The sequence below is a fragment of the Solanum tuberosum genome, unplaced genomic scaffold (genome assembly GCF_000226075.1).
Source record: "Solanum tuberosum cultivar DM 1-3 516 R44 unplaced genomic scaffold, SolTub_3.0 scf00233, whole genome shotgun sequence".
NCBI lineage: Eukaryota > Viridiplantae > Streptophyta > Magnoliopsida > Solanales > Solanaceae > Solanum > Solanum tuberosum.
Genome location: NW_006239170.1, coordinates 261,634 through 285,498, shown reverse-complemented (window position 1 = coordinate 285,498; position 23,865 = coordinate 261,634). Strand labels below are relative to the sequence as shown.

The window sequence follows — 23,865 nt, the reverse complement described above, 5'->3', positions numbered from 1 at the left end:
AGGCAACAATGTTCCCTCCATTTTTTCATCATTATATGATTAGCCTTATTACATAATAAATAAAAAAAAGCAAGTACTCCCTCCGTCCCTTTTTAGTTGTCCACTTTAGAAATGGCACACAGATTAAGGCAACAATGATTAGCACAGTGAAGTTACAATTTTACCCTTATGACAACTTTTCACTTCAAAATTACAACCACTTATTTGAATTCAAGTGAAATAAATTGGAGGGAAACAACATACACTTTTACAATTTTCAAAAAGTGTAAATAAGGGTATAATAGGAAAAAATTTGTTGTCCTTTCTTGATTTGTCAAAATGGACAACTAAATAGGGACAACTAAAAAAGGAAATATGGACAAGTAAATAGGGACGGAGGGAGTAGCACACTGCCATGTCAAACACTTTATGGCTTACTCCTCCATCCCAAAATAGTTATCACAATTTGTTTTTCAAGAGCCAATTTTTAAAAAAAACACTTCATCTTAATATTAACTTCATTTAACTTAGACTCGATAAAAATAAAGTGAAATGTGACCAGTATTTTGAGACACGAGTAATAATACAACACAAACCACTAAACACTAATGGACAAAATAGAAAAAAAAAAAAAAAACAAGCCCGTTATAACAACAATAAAAAATGACAATTTTTTTTCTTCAGTTTAATGACTCACCGGCGGTAGAGGATGGAGATTACACCCCGGTCACGGAGGCTTCCGCCGTAACCTGAAACAGCCATATGGCCAAAGGCGGCGCCACTAAGATCAAAGTGAACTCTTCCGCCGGAGCAGTACCCGCCGGGACATTCATCGGTAATAATCACCGTCGCTGCTCTTCTCGAACAAACGGAACTGTCCAAACACTTCACTTTATAGCAGGCCCCACATCCTTCACCATTTTTGAACAAAATCGGACTCACTGCTCCTACTCTGGCCCTGAACGGTTTCACATCCACCATTGACCCATACCCACATGCCCCACCTGAACATAAATTCCACCATTTAAAAAAACAAAAACAGCTTTACTTTATCCAAAACAAAAACCCTACAATTTTTAATAGCTCAGTTGCTAGAGCGCAAAACCTACATTTTATTGGTGAGGGTTCGAAACTACAATGAAATTCCATTTACATCAAATCAAGCCATTTAACCCTAAAATTTATCAATGTTGGTTAAAATTGGGAAGTTACGTACCAGTACTGCCGTCGCCTTCGGGGCTACCATACCACGTGGCAGTAGCAGGGTACCAATGTGTGTCGACAACACGACGGAGGGGGCCGGCGGAAGCCATGAACGGCCAAAAAATTACAACTACAGCTACTACAGAGTAAAACTTAGTGAAACTGAAATTTTGGGAGTGAGTTTCCATAATGTAAGTAAAATGTGGGTCACTAGTATAATTATGAAAACAAGAAGAAGTATAAATCCTCAGTTTCCGGCTAGCGGAGAAACCGAGGGAGTGTTGTGTGTAAACAAAAGAAAAAAAAAAGAGCAAAGAAACAGGGGAAGAGGGAGGTGTGTCTGCCGACAGTGTGTTGTTTTGGCTGTGGGTATAGTGTGAGCACTTTTGGAGTAAGGTTGTGTAGTGTTCTTTTGGGGGGAGTTGGATTTTATAAAGAGGGAAAAGGTTAATGCAACTTTTTGGGTGTGTTTGGTGGGAAGCAAAGGGTGGAGCATAAGTACTTTTTTTATCATTTATTAAAGGTTTCACGTTCGAGTTTTACGTCATACAGAATTACCCTTTCAAGAAAGTATTTTTTATACCAAATGTGAAATTTCTTTATGCGTAATCAAATTTAGTTGGATTTGAATGCAGATACCAACATTTCACTAATGTGAATAGGTTATACAAATACTCTTATGTACCTTCCTTCTTTGAATTTTTTAGTATGTATGCCCTCCTTAATTATTACTAGATCAAATCCATCAAGAAACTTGATTTTGTACTGTTGTTGAGTCGTTAGGCTTATCCACCAAGAGATTTGTGAAATTTCTGTGGATTAAGTTAGGAAAAATCTATCAAAGTTAAGCAGATAAATAGACTCCTTTCCTGCTACTAAGGGAGAGCAAGGAAGAAAATCAATATTGAATATCAATTATAAGAAACCATTGTCTTACTTTTTAAATAGTAACTTATTTCTATAGAAAAGAACATTGTAAAATTGAATAATGCATATTAGTTGAATACATGGATAGTTCTTTAAATTTATTAGTAAATCTCACTTAAACACCCAAATTATGCTTTCTAATTGAGCATCTAAACATTTGATACCGTGTCTATTATTTTTGCTCTTATTTTGGAAAAGTTACATGTTCACAAGAATTTATTATATTGAAAAATGAATCATATACTATCTCTGTCCATTTTTAATTGTGATGTTGCATTTTTCGAAAGTCAATTTGACTAATTTTTAAAGTTAAATTAGATTACATTAATTTGAAATTTTAAACAAAAAAAAATTAGATATTCAAAAAATATACGAAAAGCACTATAAATCTCAATTTTTTGCATATCATTATGATGAAAAAACATATCATAAAATGTTAGTCAAAGTTTTTATAGTTTGATTCTAAAAATGGAAACCATGACAATTAAAAATACAAAAAAAATAAAATATATTTTTTCTTTAATCATACACATAAGTATCAATTGAAACATGCCTAAGATTTTATGATTTTAATTCTACTCATCAATATCAATTAGAATAATTTGTGTATCTAAATAGAGTAAATAGACAAATTTAAGAAATCTTGATTCTTTACTACTCCCTCTATCCCAATCTATGTGACTTGTTTTCCTTTTTAATCAGTGTAAAAAAGAATGACACATTTCTATATTAAGTAACAATTTAACTATAAAATATATATTTTATCCTTAATGAAATTATTTACGGTCACACAAATTTCTATCATTCATTTTAGACCATAAATTTTAAAAATCTTTATTTCTTTCTTAAACTCCATGCCGAATCAAACTGTCTCATATAAAATGAGACAATACTAAATATATTTCTTTACACCAACTAGTCAAGCACACCCTTTATGTCCATGTGACCCATCGCTTGTTATTTTATTAACGATAGTGCCACTACTTTATTTAGAGTGGCCCACCGACGGTTAAGGCGTTAATTCAGCAAGCTTCTTCTCGTCTTTTTAGAAATCAACTGTCAGTGCACAAGGGCATAATGGTCATTTCGAAAAAGGAAAAAAAAGAATAGATGATTCTGCCGTTACTATTGTTTGTTATATTGGGTTTTGGGAAAATTTGGGTCTTTGTTCTCAAAATATATATGTGGACTTGTAGTTTGGTGTGAAGGAGTTTGGCAGCTTTTGCTGACTAGAATTTTACCATTGAGTTAATATTTTTTATTAAATTAATTAAAATAAATGTGGTGGATTTTTTTTAATTATTATTAATAAGAAAAAAATGATGCAGAAAGGACTAGATCAAGATCCAAGTCTATGACACATATTGCTTGTTTTAGGCGACGTTTATACATGTTTATCTTTTGGACTATGTTATATCGACTATCGAGTCTTAAAAACATGTATATCATATTAAGTTGAGTTATGTTTTATAAAACTTTTCACTTTTCATTTTTTACTCTTATTTCGATGTGAGATTCACCTAAGGTGTCATGTACATGTCATCTTCAAAAGTTTTTCATTCCTACTTTACTCGCCCTCATCAATCCGTCCTCCATCAAGAGGCCTAGCAGACCCCCACCCCTTAGGAATTCAACGTCCCCATTGAAATTTGCCTATTATTGTACAGAGGGGATACATGCTCTGATACCATATTTAATTTGTTCATATCAGAGTCAATGACACGTATAGTTTGCTTTGGTTTAGGCTAGCACGAATTTGTGTTTCAGGCTACACAACATTAAACTCTAAAAGTGTGTGTATCATGTGAAGTTGTGTTGTGTATTATAAAACTCTTTACTTTTCTTTCTGATCATTTCTATGAGAAATTTACTGAAAATGGCATGTGCTTCTCATTTTCAGCAGTTTGTCAACCTAAAAGTCTATCAATCCTACTTGACCCTCCTCTGTGTGGATCATCACACTAAATTTTAAGAAAGCATCAAAGCTCAAGAGTGAAGTTTTTAACCAACAAAATGTAATGCAATAATAATTACGCCTTAATTGCAAGATATATATTACACCATAAATTTTGTTTCTGTTAGTCCGATGACTAAATTTCATTTGTAAACATTAGTGCTCACAACTTATTCTTATTCTTTCTTTCTTAATTAAAGAAATTTTGAGTTTGAACCGTAAAAATGAAATTTCTTTTCTAGAAATTGTTCCTTCAAAGTTTTTCAATGTCGTTGGATATCGAATGACAAACACAAAAGAATTACTCTCTAAGTATTATTTCTTCATCTTAATTTCCAAATTATATAAAAACATGACTGAATAATGTCCTAGTTTATAAGATCTGGATATTGTTTTGAGATTTATCTTTTCATTATAGCTTTGTTAACATCATTTTGTCTCCCTATATATATGTGCGTGGACTTAGAAAATCATTGATTAAGATATCATGCAATGGTTCATAATTGAGCAATTTATTATATATGATATATGTCCAAAACGGTCATGTTAAACTTGCAATATAAGACGTGTAATTAACTCTTATAAGTGTAAAAACTACTCTCAGTATTTTAAAATACTTGTCACAATTTCCTTTTCAGAGTCAAACAACATAATAATATAGCGCACATCAGAGAAGAGGGTACCCTTTATTATAAGACAGGCCTCCACGTCCTTTCTTAAGAGATGGAGCAATCGTCACTCGACAGTTCGAAACTGACCAATACAGAACCATTTGATTTGTCTTTATTTACATACCCCACTGACACTAGCCTAATGTCATGTCTACTCGTCTTTAACTGGATTATTTGTACCCATCTACATGAAGGAAGTCCCCTCGGTCAATCGTCACTTGACAACTCATATTGATATGAGAAAATTGCAGTTTATAGTACTTTCCATACAATTTTTGAATATCTAATTTTTTATTTTAAAATTTAATTCATCTAATTTAATTTAACTTTGAAAATTGATTAAACTAACTCTCAAAAAATGAAACGTGACAACTATTTTAGAACCGATAGAGTGTTAAACTATTGTTCTATATAAGTTAACAACTAGGTGTAGTACAATGCTCATAACTTCCACAACCTACCAAGTTTAAAAAATTGAAAGAGATATAATGATTACCATTTTTATATTCAAAAACAATGGAAAGATGACTCTATTTCCTTTTTATCACACCTTGCATTTTTTAGTAGTAGAAAAAGTAGTGTTTATTTTTTATATATATAAAATAAAAAAGATGTCACACTGCATAATTTGTGGCATGAATGGTGGTTGGAAGTTCAAATGCAAATTTATTGGCAAAATATAGGACATTTTTTCTTTCTTCAACAAGAAAAGTTAATACTACTAAGAAAGAAATTAAATATCTTGAAAAAAAAGTCTTAAAAGTTGGAGTCATTGCCACATTGGTGATTTGTGGGTCATTGAGGCAATAATATGGGATCTATAGTAATTTTGTCCGTTAAGGTAAATAATTTTTTCGCGAGGTATAAATTTATATTTTATAAGTTATATTTCACGTTCTTATAGAATTTATGTTGCTATGCATAAATTTGATTGTTAAGGACAAAAAAAGATCTGCGTATTTTTAAAATAAAAACTAAAAACCAATTTATTTGAACATGTAATTTCTTCGTGATATGTTTCGCGTTACTTTCTTGTCTATCCAAATAATTGATCACTTACTTAATTTCTTTATTTTAGGTAAGAATACATTGAGTAATAGTGTTTTGTATAAAACAACGTAGAGGATTGATGACCACTCACTTAATTTCTTTTATTTAGGTAAAAATACATAGGCTAATAGTGTTTTGTATAAAGCAACTTAGAGAATTGACCACTCACTTAATTTCTTTTATTTAGATAAAAATACATAAGTTAATAGTGTTTTGTATAAAACAACGTAGAGAGTAAAACGAGACATTTTACTAATCCCGACCAGCTTCTTAATTACTCTAAAGTTCAAACGATTTAAGATATAATATGTGAAGGGCCAAACATAACAATCATATTATCTTATAAAATGAGGAATATAAACAAATAATAGTACTGTTTATGATAAACTTTCTTTTTAAAAAATCATGTATTTTATGAAAACAACAAATGAGATTATATATTATTATTACAAACTTAGAGGTTGTTATAGAGTATCCAATCCCCAAATCTAAAAAAAAATAAAGAGATTAGAAATTAACAGAAAAATTCAGTATCTTCGAAGTCACATGTGCCATGGCCGATCATTTTGGCTTTATTATGTAACGTTTTATTTGTGTGGTTTATCACTCGAACATTTTTAACGAAATTTCTAATTTTGTCATGGACTTTTTTTACTTTTTAATATAAGTTTCACTCTTCTAAACATTGCAACTTTTAAAAGCCCTGTCTCACATTTCTCTCTCTTCTTTTTTTCCATGAATAAATCTAATCACATTGGTAGAGAGCACTAGTACGTACTGATAAAGCTAAAAAAATAAATCATATTAATTAATTAAGTCGTAAAGCTAAAGATGACATAATTTATCTAATTAATTGTATTGCGCTAATTACGTACAGTTTCCACTTTTGCAAAAGATTGAAGTTAGAATCTTTTGAATAAAGTTATTTACAGATTAATTGTTAAACTAAAACTGGACAAACCACAATTAAACAGGCAGCTAAGTTGACAAATCAATTAAAAGTAATTTAAAGATTTTTTTGGTCATAATGTCTGCTAAACTAATAATTTTGAGTTAGTTAAAGTGAAAAAGCACCATTATGGAGAATATATAATTAATTATTAAGTGATAGATATTTGATTTCCATTCAGCAGGCATCACTACTGTTCTTCGTAGTATTATTAGGAGTTAGATATATAGTGAGTGGCTTTTAAATTAAAAATATATATATTGGAAATTGTCACTCAAATCATAAGGTGACATTAGTCCACAAATTGAAGAAGTGTGATCACAAAACTAATTTAGAGAATTTTTTTACTTGAGAGATAATGTTGGGTCCAACTGATCATAGTGGTGCAAGCAATAGCGAAAATATATAAGTTGAGTATGAGTCCTATTACTTAGATTTTAGGTTTATTGTAACAGTTGATTGTGATAGCTTCGTGGTCAAGGGTGTGATGAATATATATGCTGATTGTAGGCTCAACGCCCCAAGGTATGCTTTTGTTTGTAAGGGTGCACAATTAAATATATATCCCTCCCTCAAAGTAAATATATATACATAATTTTTTTCAAAGTTACCAAGTACACATGCACCCATTTGTTGTTGAAGTGTGATAACAGACAGCATTTGAGTCAAATGTATCTTTAATACACTTAGGGGTCGTTTGGTAGAGTGTATAAGAATAATGCTGAATATGATGTATTAGTAATGCAAGCATTAGTTATGCTTGCATTAGTTATGCTTGCATTATTTCTTATACATTGTTTGATTTGATGTATTGGAAATAGCAAGCCTTGTATAAAGACTATTAAAAAATATTTGTTTACAAAAATACCCCCACATTATTATTATTAGGCTTAGAGGGTAGTTTTGTCATTAGTTAATCTAATGCATGCATTAAAACCATTGCATTGCTAATACCTAGAAATCCATGGTATTAGCAATACACACCTTAATACACAATAGAGTGTATAACTAATGCAAGCATTAGTTATACATAGGTTGGAAAGAGTACCAAACAAGGTACTAGTAATACACAATGCTAATGCATGCGTTATTTTTCCTAATACACTCTACCAAACGACCCCTAAGTGTACAAAATAGGCCAAGCTTTTGATCTTCAAACAAGCGTGGGAATGAGGTTAGAATTACCATCTTTCTTTCCTAATAAAGACAACATATTCAAGTGATACAATTGAGAGAACACAAAGAGACAATGAATACGACAGAATAACTAAGCACGTCCAATGATATTTCTATTTTCTCTTCCCCACCCCACACCCACCCTTAAAAAAACAAATTTGAGAGATTTATTTGGGAGTGTGGGGGTGAGAAGACAGAGCAGCTATGTCCTTGCCATGTCTACAAGGTAATAAAATCAACAAACTAAAAGGTTAGCTAAAATTTTACCTCTGCACTGAAGTTCGATGAAGATAATCTTATTATTATTATTATTATTATTAGAGGGTAGTTTTGTCATTAGTTAATCTAATGCATGCATTAAAACCATTGCATTGCTAATACCTAGAAATCCATGGTATTAGCAATACACACCTTAATACACAATAGAGTGTATAACTAATGCAAGCATTAGTTATACATAGGTTGGAAAGAGTACCAAACAAGGTACTAGTAATACACAATGCTAATGCATGCGTTATTTTTCCTAATACACTACCAAACGACCCCTTACAATCATAACAAAAAAGGAAACACCAACGATATGACGTACTTGAGAAGATCTAAATGATCTCCACTTTTACTTATAATAACAAGCATGATTGATTGTTAGTCAACAATAGGGACAAACAAATAAGTAAATACTGCAAAAGAATTCAACGATGAGATTTCTTCTTCTTTTTTGTACTGGTAAACTTCATGATTCTACTATTATATTATATATAATATAAACATAAGGCGATCGAAGTAGGAATTTTTCGACTCTTGAGAGCTAAATTTTCACATTATCCAGCAAGTGTAAGAGTATGGAATCGGGAATATACAAGCACTGCATATGTTTATACGAATTCTACCAAAGGTCGAAAGCATGTGAATTCCACCTTCAACTTTACCCACATTTTGCACAATGCAAACGATTGTATCGCAAATTTGGTTCTTGCTGATTGACCGAACTGAACTTGGAGCTCATCTGCCTACCTGCATATTTATTAAATACAAACCAGTAAAATCAACCCAAATATCTTTCGAACAGAGCATATAATTGACTTCTTTCCTATGAATCTGCAGAGAATGCCTACCTTGCTGTTAATTCTGATATTCCAAGCATCATTCTTAGGTCCATACATAGGGTCGCCGACAACATAAGAAGATGAAGGAACATAACTCTTCAATAGTGGGACTCTGTCGGGCATATAATCATCATCGCTCTCATAATAACACCTTTCCTGATGTGGTCCTAGAGCTTTGAGGATCATTGCCAATAATATAGTTAGCCCCTGCACAATGGAAAGATACAGGCAAATGGTCAAATAAGCAAGAATATGAGGGGGGAAGGCTGAAAGGACTTCAACCCCCGATGTGAGATTTTACAACCACCTGAACGAATGAGATGAGCAAATTAAGCTTATATGGCACCCAAAACAAAGAAAATTTCATCAGATATTAGAAGGAGCGGAAAAGTATGCTAAAGCACTAGGGCCTATTACAAAGAAAATCCAACAGATACACATTCTGGTCTAGTAACAAATTCCAGCCACATGAATCCGCAATATTATTATCAGACAAATACATGGGAATGGCTGAAAAACATCAACTAACCTTCTTTCTCATCAACAGCCAAATCTAAGTTACAGTATAGAAGGCAGAAAACTGGAGAGATGCAGGAATGGTTTAAAAGAACAGCTCGTTAATTGTAATAATCACTTGGAACTGGTTTATCTCACTCATTTCAGACAGCGATGTGTGCTAATGATAAATCATATAAAGGATTTAATTTGAGTAATCATATAGCCACACAACAAAAAGGAAAACAATTTATCATAGTATTGTAGTATATGAGTGTGGAAGGAGACAGACCTGCACAGTCACTACTGACAAGCCAATCCATTTACAGATATCAAAGTTATCTTTCACAAAGTGTTTGAGCTCATCGAAATTCCCTGTCGTGTCCTTGGGAAAGTCCTGATCAGGTCAAATCAAATACTAATCAATATCCAAAAGTTTACTAAAAGCTCTATATCTAAGATCAAAATATGTGGTGCGTGTTTAATTGCAGTACCTCTTGCCAGTTTCTGTTAAGGAATACATCTACCGTCACAGCTGCTTCTATCATGAGAAGTAGGAACACAAAAACCATGTACTAATACCACTTAAGGAGAAACATCACTGTGTTAATGGAATAGTCACTCAATGATGCAGGATTTTAAATTACATAGCCATACACAAAACCCGGAGATGTACATATTAAGCAACTTAACTGAAGAGTCTTAAAGAAAAAAGACCAGTTCTGATTTAGCACTGCCAAGTTGAATAAGGGCAATCATCTTAATCCTAATAGTTTCAAATTAGAAATCATTCCAACCTCCCATATCAAGTCTTAGAAGCTAGTCCAAGTTCTCAAACTTCCGCAGAGCAAAAGGACTAATATCAAATAAAGATATATGCTGAAAAGGTAGCGGGAACAAAGACACTTAAGCATCAAATCTAGAAAGTGAAGAAGAAAGCATGCTTGGGTAAAAGAGCATAGCACCCATGAAAAATGACGATTAATTCTAACTTCTAGCACATGGTCAATTGCAAAAGAGTCCCTCTCCTTTGTCCTGTCCGGTCCTCCTCAATCACAGGTGTAGAGATTATATCAACCCACAAAACGAAATAGAAATGGTAATCACAAAGAAATTGATAATTATTAATTGTTCTTTTATTGAAAAATATATCAATAAACAGAACTTAAGTCACATGCAAGTAGCATTGACAGAAGTAGTAAACAAGAGTATTGTTTATTCTCATTAGTAGAGCAAGAAGATTCTGCAGTCCAAGCTAGATATAGAATCAACACAATTTCCTCCTAGAAGGTGAAGACGGTAAAAAGCATCCATTAGTCTGCTGAACTACTAGCTGATTACTACAGAGTAGGATGAAGCTTGTCCAGGCAACTTTCTCAAAACAGACTCATCTCCACCCTGACACCCGCAACCCCTCTACGAAGAAAACAACAAACTAAAGGCAGCTTAAAAGACGAAGACCATTCAACATAAATCAATTAAAAGTAAAATAATGAAAGGATACAATATATAAGCAACAGCCATTAGCAGTCTCTGCAGCAATGTGACCCGAGCAAGTGACTATGGACAAAGTTATTCCAAGACCAAGTGTTGCGTAAATGAACCTACATTAGACAAAAGTTGTGTCACTAAATTTACAATACGAATATCCAAATTTCAAAAAAATAGAGCAAACATCTGACAGCTTATGAAACATGGGAATATCCAAATCTTGACAATTATCATTCTCAACACATTTGTATGAGTGTGTGAAATTCTACTATCAAATAAAGAAACACCATCGATTTTTTACTGAACAAAACTAAAAAGAGAACAAAGAAAAAGAAAAGGTCTGGGTGGTTTCTACATCTACTTCCATAGGCAGTCAATTTCTTATCATAAGTGCTTCCATCAAGCATTCCATTCATGATGCATGATACCAATATCCTCATATCTATTCATTTTAAGGTAATAAAATGATTCAAATCACAGTTGGTCCTAGATCATTGTAAATATAGTCCAAGTATAACCAATGGCGTGGCCTATTATCAGTACCTATACTAGTGGGACGATGCAAGCTCTTAGTATAATAGTGGAGCTTGTGCCGTTGCGCGAGGTGTGTGACCCAAAGTCCACTCAGTAAAGTCTTCCTGTAATGGATCCTATGAGTAATGGGATACAGAGGATTCACATAGCTGGGGTATAGTTAATTGAACATGACTCCCGGAAATGAACTTCAATAAAGCAAAAGCAAATTAACATCCCCACTCCTTTGTATCCCACGGCATCCAATAAGCAGAAAACACACAAATCAAAAGCTAGAGCAAAGTAAGGCAGCAAAAAGAACTCCAATACCCAATTTTTTTTTAAAAAGTCCTAGCTTTTGTTAAAGCAAAAAAGAGCAACAAAGATTGCCCCACTATCACGTAAAGTGACTAACTTTCATAAAGCTCACGCACATACTGTAAGAAAGTGAAACAACATTTTACCATGGTGCAGGGGCATCAGGTCCAAAGAAAGGAGGAGGATACGGACCCATCTGCTTATGCCAAACCCTAAACATCCAAAGAGCATACAAAATCATCGCGATTCCTACCATTCCAATAACCGAATTCACCACTTTCAACAATGACTGCATACAACTCCTCGCCATCCTCGTCATATTTGCTTTCCCCCTTTTTCAACGAAAAAACGATCGGAAATTAACAATTCAACTGAATATAATTCCTGAAAACCCTAACCCTTAATTGATGCTAATTGTTTTGTTCTTCAGGGGAATAGGGTTGTTGGAATCGGAGACGATGACGGAGTCGGAGAAATTTGAAAGAATTCAGTGATTGAATTAGTCGCCGATTACCGATTGAGCTGACGTCATTACCGTCTTTCACGCAAAAAGCTGGGACAGTTGGCGTTCGGAGAAGAAAAAATGGAAAATCCTTATATTATTCAATTTCAATTAGCTAATTGTATGATTGAGTAAATTAATTTATAAATTATTTTTTAATGGTGTGGTCAGTCTTTTGATATATTTAAAATATATGGTTGAATAATTGTATGAAATGGATCCTTTCATTTCAAAGTTGTATCGATCATTGATTAGGAAAGGTGATGAGATCTTAATTGTAGTAATGTTTTTTAAAGGGAAAAATGACAAATATACCCTCAAATTATCGTAAATGATACGCAGATATCCTTCGTCATATTTTTGGGACATTGGTGCATTTGCCGTCTAAAAACTATAGCATATATACCCTTTATATTAACGGACATACACATGTCATAATCTTATTCACATATCCGTCATTTATTAAATATTGGATCGACGGATAAAATTGTGTCACGTGTCCCTATTTAGTCTTCCGTTAAAGTGAAGGGCATATATGCTCTAGTTTTTGGACGGTAGGGGCACCAATGTCCCAAAAGTATGACGAAGGGTATCTACATACCATTTACGATAATTTTGGGATATATTTGTCCTTTTTCCCTTTTCTAAATAACCTTTTTTTGAGAATTTTTTTAATAGATAATTTGTACAATATAAAACGTATTTAAAATATATAAAAAAAATTCAAATACATTTTATAAATAATTTTTGGGGAGCGTGGGGTGTATATTGATCTTTTATCTATCTCTATAAAATAGAAAGATTGTTTGCGACTTATCCTAGGATCAAGAAAGGTATTTCCAACACATATTTGAGAAAAAAAGAGAGTACAAATTATGATTAAAATGCTAAAGAAAACAAAATTATTGGCAACCAAAAATAGTACTAAACAATAGTCAAAGTAAAAGAACAATAATAGTAATAAATTGAAAGATAAGATAATAATGAAATACTAACGAGAGAAGTATCAAAAACACCACTAAATTTGACGTAAATTATTAGTTTCATTATCCTCGAACTATTGATAACCTTGAAAACACCTTTATTTAACTAACTAAACTTAGATATACCCCCGATACACTCATGATATGTCACATGACATAACAAGTGGTCTCAAACTCTTGCAGGAGCATGAAGTTCTTAATAAAAATCGAGAGAAGTGTTGAAAACATCCCTAAACTTGATGAGAATTTAGGGGTGTATTTCACTAATGTTGCAAGATAGGGTGTATTTAGCTTGAGTATGTCAAGTAAATGAATGTTTTTAAGTCTGTCAATAGATCAAGGATGAAACTAATAATTTGCGTCAAGTTTAAAAGTGTTTTCGATACTTCTCTCTTCTAATAATGATATTCATACGGAGAAGAGGGATATAGAAGGTGCTCTAAACTAAAAACATGTTTTCCCGTGAAGAAAGGAGAAACCATTTGGTTACCTACTAATTTACTTTCTACCCTAATTCTTTAGTATATAAAGTCATGTCCTTGGTGAGCTAAAGATAAACCATATCTTAGCTAATCATATCTCTCATTTTTTTTCTCGATCTATCTCTACCTCTACCTCTTCTTAGACTTAACACTACCAACGGACTCTCGCATCTCCTCTTTACGTGCCCAAATTATCTCAATCTCACTTCCCGCATCTTGTCCACCACATAGGTGATTGGTCGTAGGCTACTCCACCTTGATATATATATATATCTTTGTTTCTAATCTTATCTTTCTTGTTATGCCTATACATAGAGAAAATGATCCTTAATGTATAAGGGTTGAATTATTTTGGTCCTCTATATATATCATCTTATCTAAATAGTCTTTAATGTATACAAAATCATGATCATTTTAGTCCTTACCCCTAAAACTTACTTTTTCAAAATTAGTAAGTTTTTCAAGCATTGTTTTTTCATTCTATTTTTAAAATAAAAGGGTAAAAATTGAACACAGAGATAGAAAATAAAAATCTTACAAATGTTCAATTAAAGTTTAAAGAAACTTTTGTAAGTATGAGAAGATTTTTGGCAGTGGAAATTGTAAAAGAAATGGCCACAAAAAGAAGAAGAAGGAGAAGAAATGGTGGAGAAAGATGATGGAGGAAGAAGGGTTCACCAAGTGTGGGACCCACAGTTAAGTTTAACATTTTTTTTACTTTTTCTGTTAGTTTTTAAGGCTGGGATCAAAATGATACTTTTTAGTATACATTAAGGACTATTTAGATGAGATGAATTATATAAAGGACCAAGATAATTCAACCCATATACATAGAGGACTATTTTGATCATTTTCTCCCTATACATACATCTAAGCATCCTCATTTCCGTTACTTTCATCTTCTAATTAAACGTGCGAGTTCTTGACTTGCTAACACTTTGCCTCATACAACATAATTAATCTAAGAATCACTTTATAAAACTTACAATTAAGTCTCGCTAGCAAATTAAAAATCCAAAATATTTTTTTTAGGAAGAGCAGGAAAACAACGTAATGGAATAGTCAGAGTTTGTTAATGATGAAGTTTCTCTTTGGTTCATAAAATTCCATCAAGAATCATTCTTCTGCACTTTTTTTCTTGAACTTACATTCTAAACTTATAAAATGATTGCATGTAACAAGAAGTTGCTGTGGTGTAGTGGTTATCACGTTAGTCTTACACACTAAAGGTCCCCAGTTCGATCCTGGGCAGCAACATTATGTTTTTTTTTATTGCAATTTCAACTCATCATGCCTAACTCAAGTTAACACTTTTCTATTGAAGGTTTTATTGCAATTTCAACTCATCATGCCTAACTCAAGTTAACACTTTTCTATTGAAGGTTTTATTGCAATTTCAACTCATCATGCCTAACTCAAGTTAACACTTTTCTATTGAAGGTTTTATTGCAATTTCAACTCATCATGCCTAACTCAAGTTAACACTTTTCTATTGAAGGTTTTATTGCAATTTCAACTCATCATGCCTAACTCGATAATAACAAGTTAACACTTTTCTATTGGACCTTCAAAGTGTTTTTTTCCTCCTTAACAAAGGTGATTCCGTATCTAAGAAGACTCAAACCCGAGACTTTAATTAAGGATGAAAAAATAATTATCACTCTGCCACAATCCTTGTTGCTTCTTCAAAGTGTTGCAAGGCAAGGAAAAGCCTATGTTTCTCATTTGGCATAATACATAAAAACATGTAATTTAACTTGATTTCATATGATATCTATGGCTCCTCATTTTAAGTGTGCATAAATAGACATTTAAATTTATATAAAATTAAACTTGATTTCATATGATATCTAGGCCTTCTCATTTTAAGTATACATAAATATACATTTAAATTTATATAAAATTGAACAGGTAAATATGTCGTTGCTCAATTCTAATTTTACCTTACTTGTTTTTAGCACTTAAGATATATATTATTGGGTTATTGAATACTTTTGTTCAAATATCTAAGTATGCAATAACCCGAGAAGGACACCCATTCTTCGGCCTAATCCAGACACCGCAAATCTCTACCCTCACACTGAGCTCAAAGTGTTGCCGGAAGTCGAATTAGAGAAATATGAACGGGTTACTTGTCCGTGGACCTGCAATTTGTTTTTCATCTCTGAAATTTACTCAAGATTTTCACAATCATTCGTACCCTTCCAAGTTCTTCCGATCAACCGCTTATCCCAAATGCAATTGCATAAAAAACAAGGTCCCCCAGGTACTTTCTCTTTCACCACTCCCCTTTTCCCCCGTATTTTGGCATTGTTAATATAATTATAAATATTGCAAAAGAAAATTGATAGAAATGAAAGATTGGTATAAGCAGAGAACATTTATCTAGTATGGGTTTCTGTCTTTCACTATAATAATCTGCACATTTTTCGTTAATTTGACTAATTTTAAAGCTAAATTGGATTAATCCAGCTCAATATTTTAAAGGGAAAATGTTTGAAAAATACTCTAACTTTGATCGAAATTGTTGTTACGATACCAAACTTTATGGGTGACCTTTTACCCTGCACTATTTAATAGTATATTTTAAAGGTATATATGTGCCCACGTGGACACGTCACTATTTATAATTATGCAATATTTATGATGTCCAGTGGCACATAAATACCTTTAAAATATACTATTAAATAATGCAGGGTAAAATGTCCTTTCCAAAGTTTGGTATCGTTACAACAATTTCAGTCAAAGTTCGAATATGTTTCAGACCTTTTTCCCTATTTTAAAAGTAAAAAAAAAATTAGATGATCGATGCCAATATGATGAAAATATACGTTTTAAAATGTTGGTCCAAAGGGCTAGGTAAAACTAGATGTAGGGAGTAGTTAATAAATTAAGATTTCTGTGTAATATTTTGGGTCATTTTTTATTCTTGATGTATCATGTATCAAAGACAAGGTAAAGCCCAATAAATAATGAAAAAGTCGAAAGGCAATTTCTCGAATTTTTTATTGATGTTAGGGTGTTGAATTTGAAATCTAGTAGCTTAGATGAAATAGTAGTGAAAACAAGTGGAGTAGAGGCGAATCCAGGATTCAAAGTCAAAGTTATTTTAAAAAAAATAAAATATACGTTCTTTTTGCACGTGTTTATGTGGTATAAGCTGAAAGCAATAGGTTCAGTTGAATCCACCGAAAACAGCTAAATCTGCCTCAGAAATGGAGGGGGAGGGAGTACATACGGGGAGATGAAAAAGGTAGTTACTAGTTAGTTTGGAGCTCTGCAGCTGCATAGCTGCTATGGAACTTGTTTTAAGACCATTCTACCTTTAATGACAAGTTTAATAATGTAGCTTCCCAAAACTTGAACAATTTGACATGTTATTGTTAGTCATTGTTGAGTAAAGGGCTGGACCAGACTCTATTCCTACATAAAAGCGGGCTACTTGGGGGGTTCTAACTTTCTATGGAGAATTTGTACCAAACATTTCGGCCTAAAGGGAATGAGCAGCAATGATATGAGAAGATGAGGTGCCTCGGCCAGCCCAATTTAAGAAGAAACTGCATCCAGGATGTTCCAGGTGTACTTTGAGCCCCCTCATTTCATAAATTGAAGCAAAGATTTAGGATTTTCTCTGATGCTACACAGGAACAAATAAAATAAGTGAGGGCAGACAATGGATCACATTGCTGTGATTTTTTGTCCAAACAATAGGTAGTTTGAAGTAAATACCGTCGTGGAAATTGGAACTCTGGAAGCAGAAAGAAAATTTGCATAACAGATGATATGGAGTTATCATTGATTCATCATGGCAAATTATTTGATGCACACAGATTTTGAATAGATCAAAACTCCAAAAGGACAATAAACCCAAGCAGGTAGCTAAAGTCTTAAAAGCCATGAGAAAATCATGTTTGAACTAAATATGATCCCAAAAGGAATGGGCTAGTCACTAGTGTTTGAGGCACGGCAGAAAAGAGGTCTCAGGTGTTAATCCTAGTTACAACACTTGATATCAATCCATCTTCTCTCTTTGGTGGACGGGATCACCCTGGAAACCCTATGCTTGTGGGCTGGAGAGTCTGCCAGGTGGTTAATCGAGGCATGAGCAAAATAATCCAGGAACCATCCATATCAATTGGTCGAGAGACTTAACCTGCAGGAAATATGTTAAGCAGATAGATGGGTCCTCAATACTCCATGATGTGGACATAGGATGTTCTGAGCTTTTCAGTTATTCAGTGTATTAATAGATTCTGTCGCGTATTAATAAGTTGAGAAAGGAAGCACCAATGTGTGGGGTAACGTGGTTCAAAACCCAGTCGAACTTTCTTGAAAATAGTTACTTGTATTTATAAGATCAAACTAGTTCCACTGATTAATCAACATGGAAATGGATAGTCACGAAATGGTTGGTGATAAAGCGAGGTTGTACTCAGTTTTCTATTCCAAAATTTGTGCAATATTTTCATTCAGAAATATAAGTGAACATTTTTCAACTTAATAGGGATTCTCGGTCCTTAAATCAGATACTCCTTGTGATAGGGGAAGTTTGTGGAGCAGCATGGCTTTCTACCTGTTCAGTGTGCATGTTCCTTTAAGTTTTGGTGGCTTGTCTGCCGTTACCAGCATACTGCATTGTTCAGCTCTAGATCCACAGACCGAGGTGAGTAAGATTTCTATGTAACACTATAAACTGTTATTATTCTATTGCTGTGAGCTGGTTTGATGAATTGTGATTAAGTTCAAGAGATATTTCTCGTGTTCTCTGTTGCTTCTTGGGACTGGCTCAAAGTAAAAAATCAGGCATCTTTCATTTCCTTGTTGAGCACAGAAGTTCTTACTCTTAAAAATTAGACCATTAAACCAGATTGGTGGAACTCAAAAGGGAAATATATCGTTTGAAACGTTTGAACTTTTCTCAACTAGAAAATAGTCCATTAACTTGTGATTTTAATCAATTTGATGGTACCGTTGCTTGTTTTCCACCACAGGCATTATCCTTAGTTGTACTTCAGATGTTAGAGCTTATTGTGGTTCTGCTTCTTTTAAGATGTACCGGGAATCCCCAATACAAGCTTCGTGATTTCTTTCAAGAGAAGCAACCAACCAGAGAAAGGAACTGGTTACTTGCGTCAGCTCTTGGCTTTGTGTTCTTGGTTGTTTTAGTTTTCGTAACATCAATTATCGCTGACACTTTGGTTGGTACTAAGGTAAGTTGTTTTCAATTCCTTTTTCAGTTGCAATATCAAGTTGATTGTTGAAACGTTTAGTGCATTTGTAGCTGAAACATATGTTTTACTGTTTTAGCTTATAAGTATGCGAAACTAAAGCACTAGACAAGTTAGTTGATTTTGAATGTGTATGTAATTGATCGAGTTATTTGCATTTTAAGCTTGTTCAATCCAGAAGTATCGTGGGAGATAAAGTAAATGTGCATTTACAGATGCATTTTCTCGTTTATCTTCATCATACTGTCTCGCTATATGGTGTGAGAAAGTGAATAATATTTCATGAACTTTGCAGGAAGTTAACAATCCAATCTTGAAGGAAATTCTTTCAAGTGGTCCAATATCGATAACATCATGCATCCTGGTCTACTGTGTCATCACCCCGTTGCTAGAAGAAATCGTCTACAGAGGTGTCTTCTTAACCGCGCTTTCCTCCACAATGAAATGGCAGGAAGCAGTGATTGTTAGTTCAGTAGTTTTTAGTGCAGCTCACTTCTCTGCTGAAAATTTCATACAATTATTCATCATAGGTTTAATCCTTGCGTGCTCTTATTGCTGGAGTGGAAACTTAAAGTCTTGTATTGTAATTCATTCATTATACAATGCTTTAACCTTACTAATAACATATACATCATGAATTGTTGATGATGAATATCTCTTCTTGAACTGTTATTTTTCCATAATAGTGCATTCATTCTCTCAAAATTAAATTTTGGATACGCGTATGAACTCACACCTAATTATTATTATGTGGGAGAACATGGAAATAATATGATTATGTTAAAGGGAAGTATAGTTGTTATTGAGCATTTGCCAGGTGAGATTAGATTCAAAAGGAATCAATTACTCTTTAAAGTTTAAAATCCTTTTAAGAAATTTGTCTACGCTTTTAATGCGTTGAAGCTGTCAATGGAATATACTAGAAGCAGAAGGCCCACTTCCCACCCGTTGCTTCAAGAAACATTACTTTTTAAAGAAAAAAAAGACCAACTTTAAGATGTATAGAATTTTGTATGCGTTAGGATCAAACGGTTATCATTACATCAAACAATATAATTGACAATGAAGATGTGGTTTTATTTCTTAATTAAGTTCATTATGCAAATGTCATGTTTGATCATGAATCCGATAATCCAGACAATCTAGCCCCCTCATGAGCCTTGCCAAAGGGCATAGGCTGATGTTGCTATTACCCAAGAATCTCCCTCCCAACACCTACCTCATATGCACTCTTCAAAATCAAATTCACAATTTTATCGATTAACACTTCTTCGTCGAAAAATTACATTGTATGTAAGCATTGACATTTTTTGACACAAGTTAAATGTTTAGTCTAATAGTTAAGGTGTTGTGAAAATTTCTTGAAGTCGTGGGTTCTAGTCATAGTAGCCTCATAATTATATTTTTTACTACAACTATTAACACCCCTTAATAACAATTTTGGATCTGCTACGCGCCATGTTCAATCATGACTTCGATCCTGACCACCTATCCTTTTTATGGGCCTTGCCATAAACAAGATATTGATTGACATCACCCAACTATAAGTTACTTATAATTTTATTTTTTCCAAAAAAATAATATCTATGACCTTTTTATAAAAGAGCTAAGTTAAACCTGAAAGATTTTTATTTCTATACCTAAAATATTTCAATTTTTTTCCATTTAATTTATAAAATAACCAAAAATCTCATTTTCTCATAAATATGTGCAAGCTGTATAGAAATTGACAGACATTCATGTTTATCTGGTTCAAGTGTAAACAGCATGTCTTGCTAGTCGTTGGTTTATGCGGCCATGAAAAAGATTTGTTTGTCTGAAAGACTTTTTGTTCAAATTTTATTCATAGGTGGTCCCTAAGAGGTCCACACAGCGCTCAATGACCACAGTTTCCGCTAAACGTATTTAAATTTAAATATATATGCCAAGTAACAACATTGACAAGTTGTTGTCGTTAAATATTTATTTGGATTCGATATTTATACAAATATATCATAAAAATAGTATTTGTGGAGATAAATTAAAGTATTTAGACGTGCAATTTAATAATTAGAGCGGTTAGTTATTAACTACTCCTTATGTCTAGCTGTTCATTATTGATTTGATACACATCTCAAAAAATAATAAATTAATATTACTATGTTATTTATTAAATATATTAAATTTAAGGCTTTAGAAAATATATTTATAGATCTAAAATGATAAATTATCTCGTGATTTTCTAAATTATATGAATATTATTAAATAACTATTTTTAATATAGTGAACAAATAAAGATGAACATCGCCACTAATAAGAAGGATTCAGGTCCCTCTGGAACAGCACAACGTGTATATCTATTTGATGCGTTGGATTCCACTAAGCCTAAAATTCTTTTATCTTTTATATAAACGTTATCTTTCACATTTTTCTTTGAGATCAATACAAGGTTACATATATTCTTGAAATCTTATTTTTTTTTTTCATTCTCTCTTTTAAAAAAACTTTGATAGTGAAAAAATGGGTGGATTTGAGAAACAAGTTAAAGAAAGAGCAAAAGAGCTGAAGACCCTTTTCAAAAAGGGTGTGAAAGTTGTTGGAGAATCTTGCAAGAAGGGTTGGCACAAGGTCAGACACATGAGGAGTTGATTTTTTTTTTTTTAAAAAATTAGATGAAAAAGAATTATTCTTTGTCTTTTCTTATCATTTTGTGATTTTGAGGGGTTTTGGAATTTGGGTTTGGGATAGAGTTGGTTACTATATTTGAGATTTGTATCTAATTTGGGTGTTGAATTGTAAACATTTCTCTTTTGTATTTTTTTTTTGGTAGGGTTTGTAATTGTTTTGAATTTATGCTATTGGAAGTGCTACCTTCATATTAATTTATCTATTACTGTGGTCTAATGAGTCGTATCTTCTCTTATGTTTGCTTGGGGGTACTATGTCATTTTAAAATTATTTATCTCATATTTGTTGTTTGAGTAATGCGATAAGTTATTTCATATGCACGGTGAAAATTCTATCATCATCACTTCTAGATAAAGAATCACATTGATGTTATTAAGGTTCATACTATTCGCACTAATATAAAACTTATTTTTGACAATAACACCCTTTGTGAGAGTGTTTTTAAGAACTATTGATTTAGTTCTTGGGGTTTTCTTCTCTATCTTACCAAATACTCGAGTCTTTGGTTCTATAAATTGTTTAAACTGAAATTGAGCTCGGAATATAAAATAAAAAATAAAAAAAGAACCTAGACATAACAATTTAAGTTTTTGGTAAAAGAGGGACTTAAATCTAAATTCAGATTTGAATTTGTGTTTGCTTTATGTACGATTGTTGGTGAAAATGCTAAAATATGCAACATTTTTATTATAAAAATGCCCACACCAACAACGAGTTTACTTTTTGTAAGTGTAATTTATGAGAGAGGAAAAGGATTAAAAGAAAAATATGGAAAAGAAAGGGAAAAAAATAATGGCCAAGTCTACCCATTAATATATAAAATTTTTGCAACATTATCCAATACTTGTTTAGGGCTTAAAGGGGGTGTTTTTTAAGGTCGATACTTCAAAGGATAAAACTAATTATTTGTGTTGAGTTTAAGGACGTTTTCAATTTATTTATTTATTACTTATCTCCCGACTGAAATATTTCAAGACTTTGATCTAAACTATCCAAATCTACATATTAATATATTAAATGTTTATAACATTATCCAAGATAATGTAGTGAAAGTAATGGTCATAATCTCTTAACTTGAAGTAGTTGTTACTATTATAAATAAAATTATTATTATATGAAACAGAGTCATTATATTTTAAAAGTAGTACAATTAAAAAATAACGTATCAAAAGTTTAAAAAATTCCGAAAGTAAAAAGTTTTAACCAAATATGTAACACCAAGAAAAATTGACAATTGCCAAATTATATTCTGTGATATGTGAAAGGTTATTCTTATTTATCCACTCACATCATAATATGTTGTGAATGTATATCATATGTAGGGATGACAATGGGGTTAGGGTGGGTTGGGGCGGGTTAAAGAGTTCCCCTATTAAAATTTTGCCCTACCCTATTCTGCCCTGTTTAAGTCACTGCCCTATTTAGATCAAGCCCTACTCCCATTTAGCCGGCGCTATCCTATTTAACCTCACAGATTAAGCCCTACTCCCATTTAGCCGGCGCTACCCTATTTTACCTCACATTACTTAAGTGAAATATAATATTTACTAATTTAAATTAAATGAAACATGTCAATGTCATCATTATCACTGCATCAATGCCTTAAAGAACTGAAACAAAATTTGGAAAAATAACTAGAATAATTACGTGGAAGAAGAATGCAACTCAAAAGTTAGAACTGAAAATTAATAACCAGATGTATCCAAGCTCATTGCTCAACAAGTTTATCAAAAAAAATTAAGAGTTAAAATCAAAATTTACCCAGATTTAGAAAGATAAAAAGCCAAATAAATCAGTTAAACAGATCCACCAGAATCAATTAGAATGTAAAAAAGATTTGTGCGCTTGTGTGATTAGCCTATTGTTTTTTGTTTAAAAGAAAACAAAAACCCACAACCTGCCCTGCCCCGTCTAGATTTAATGAAAAAATATTTTGCCCCGCCCTACCCTACCCCGCCCAGTTTCTGTTTTGCCCTGCCCCGCCCCACCCCGCCCAGCCCTCATTGCCATCCCTAACCATATGTGATTCCAATAAGAAAGAGTTAAAAAAACACAAAATATTCATTAAAATGCAGAGATTTGAAAGAAAGTTGTAAAAATGTATCAAACAAAAATTATTGAGAAATTGATTATATTTTTGTTCAACACTCTTTCGTCCAATATTTAATGTG

At 32.7% G+C, this 23,865-nt stretch overlaps 3 protein-coding genes and 1 non-coding gene across 6 annotated transcripts in view; 2 read left to right on the top strand and 2 right to left on the bottom strand.

Annotated features, from left to right (window-relative positions):
- The window catches only part of LOC102598311 (expansin-B3), a 4,642-nt gene extending 2,981 nt beyond the window's left edge, over positions 1-1,661 (bottom strand). The window contains exons 1-2 of the mRNA XM_006357429.2: positions 1,196-1,661; positions 677-983 (exon numbers count right to left, since the gene is read on the bottom strand). Coding sequence (XP_006357491.1) covers positions 677-983; positions 1,196-1,370 — 482 coding nt within the window. The 5' untranslated portion in view covers positions 1,371-1,661. The remainder of the gene's footprint in view (positions 1-676; positions 984-1,195) is intronic.
- Positions 1,662-8,630: 6,969 nt separating this feature from the next.
- Positions 8,631-12,458, bottom strand: LOC102598654 (tetraspanin-19). Its single transcript, XM_006357430.2, has 6 exons — positions 11,979-12,458; positions 11,015-11,114; positions 10,005-10,085; positions 9,803-9,907; positions 9,025-9,222; positions 8,631-8,923 (listed from the first exon to the last, which is right to left on the bottom strand). The coding sequence occupies exons 1-6, from the start codon at positions 12,149-12,151 to the stop codon at positions 8,912-8,914; spliced, it is 669 nt and encodes a 222-aa protein (XP_006357492.1). The 5' UTR covers positions 12,152-12,458; the 3' UTR covers positions 8,631-8,911.
- A 2,525-nt stretch (positions 12,459-14,983) lies between these two features.
- Positions 14,984-15,056, top strand: TRNAV-UAC (transfer RNA valine (anticodon UAC)). The gene has a single exon. It is a non-coding gene; the product is annotated as a tRNA-Val (tRNA).
- A 763-nt stretch (positions 15,057-15,819) lies between these two features.
- On the top strand, positions 15,820-19,679 carry LOC102597987 (putative membrane peptidase YdiL). Of its 3 annotated transcripts, none has more exons than XM_015313467.1 (4): positions 15,820-16,065; positions 18,304-18,462; positions 18,791-19,009; positions 19,323-19,679. In XM_015313467.1, exons 1-4 carry the CDS (start codon positions 15,919-15,921, stop codon positions 19,662-19,664), a joined length of 867 nt encoding a protein of 288 aa, XP_015168953.1. In that variant the 5' UTR covers positions 15,820-15,918; the 3' UTR covers positions 19,665-19,679. The 3 variants fall into 3 exon arrangements, with proteins under 3 accessions (XP_015168953.1, XP_006357490.1, XP_015168954.1); XM_006357428.2 differs by having other exon boundaries at positions 15,942-16,065; positions 18,326-18,462; XM_015313468.1 differs by having other exon boundaries at positions 15,978-16,065; positions 18,342-18,462.
- Positions 19,680-23,865: the final 4,186 nt, after the last annotated feature.

What these genes read in the sequence shown, in the direction of transcription:
- LOC102597987 (XM_015313467.1), top strand. Translation starts at nt 15,919, where the DNA reads ATGAACGGGTTACTTGTCCGTGGACCTGCAATTTGTTTTTCATCTCTG. An exon ending in TAAAAAACAAGGTCCCCCAG is followed by an intron (nt 16,066 to 18,303) that starts GTACTTTCTCTT and finishes TCAACTTAATAG; the next exon opens with GGATTCTCGGTCCTTAAATC. An exon ending in ACACTTTGGTTGGTACTAAG is followed by an intron (nt 19,010 to 19,322) that starts GTAAGTTGTTTT and finishes TGAACTTTGCAG; the next exon opens with GAAGTTAACAATCCAATCTT.
- LOC102598654 (XM_006357430.2), bottom strand. Translation starts at nt 12,151, where the DNA reads ATGACGAGGATGGCGAGGAGTTGTATGCAGTCATTGTTGAAAGTGGTG. An exon ending in CCTGATGCCCCTGCACCATG is followed by an intron (nt 11,115 to 11,978) that starts GTAAAATGTTGT and finishes TGTCTAATGTAG; the next exon opens with GTTCATTTACGCAACACTTG. An exon ending in TTAACAGAAACTGGCAAGAG is followed by an intron (nt 9,908 to 10,004) that starts GTACTGCAATTA and finishes TGACCTGATCAG; the next exon opens with GACTTTCCCAAGGACACGAC.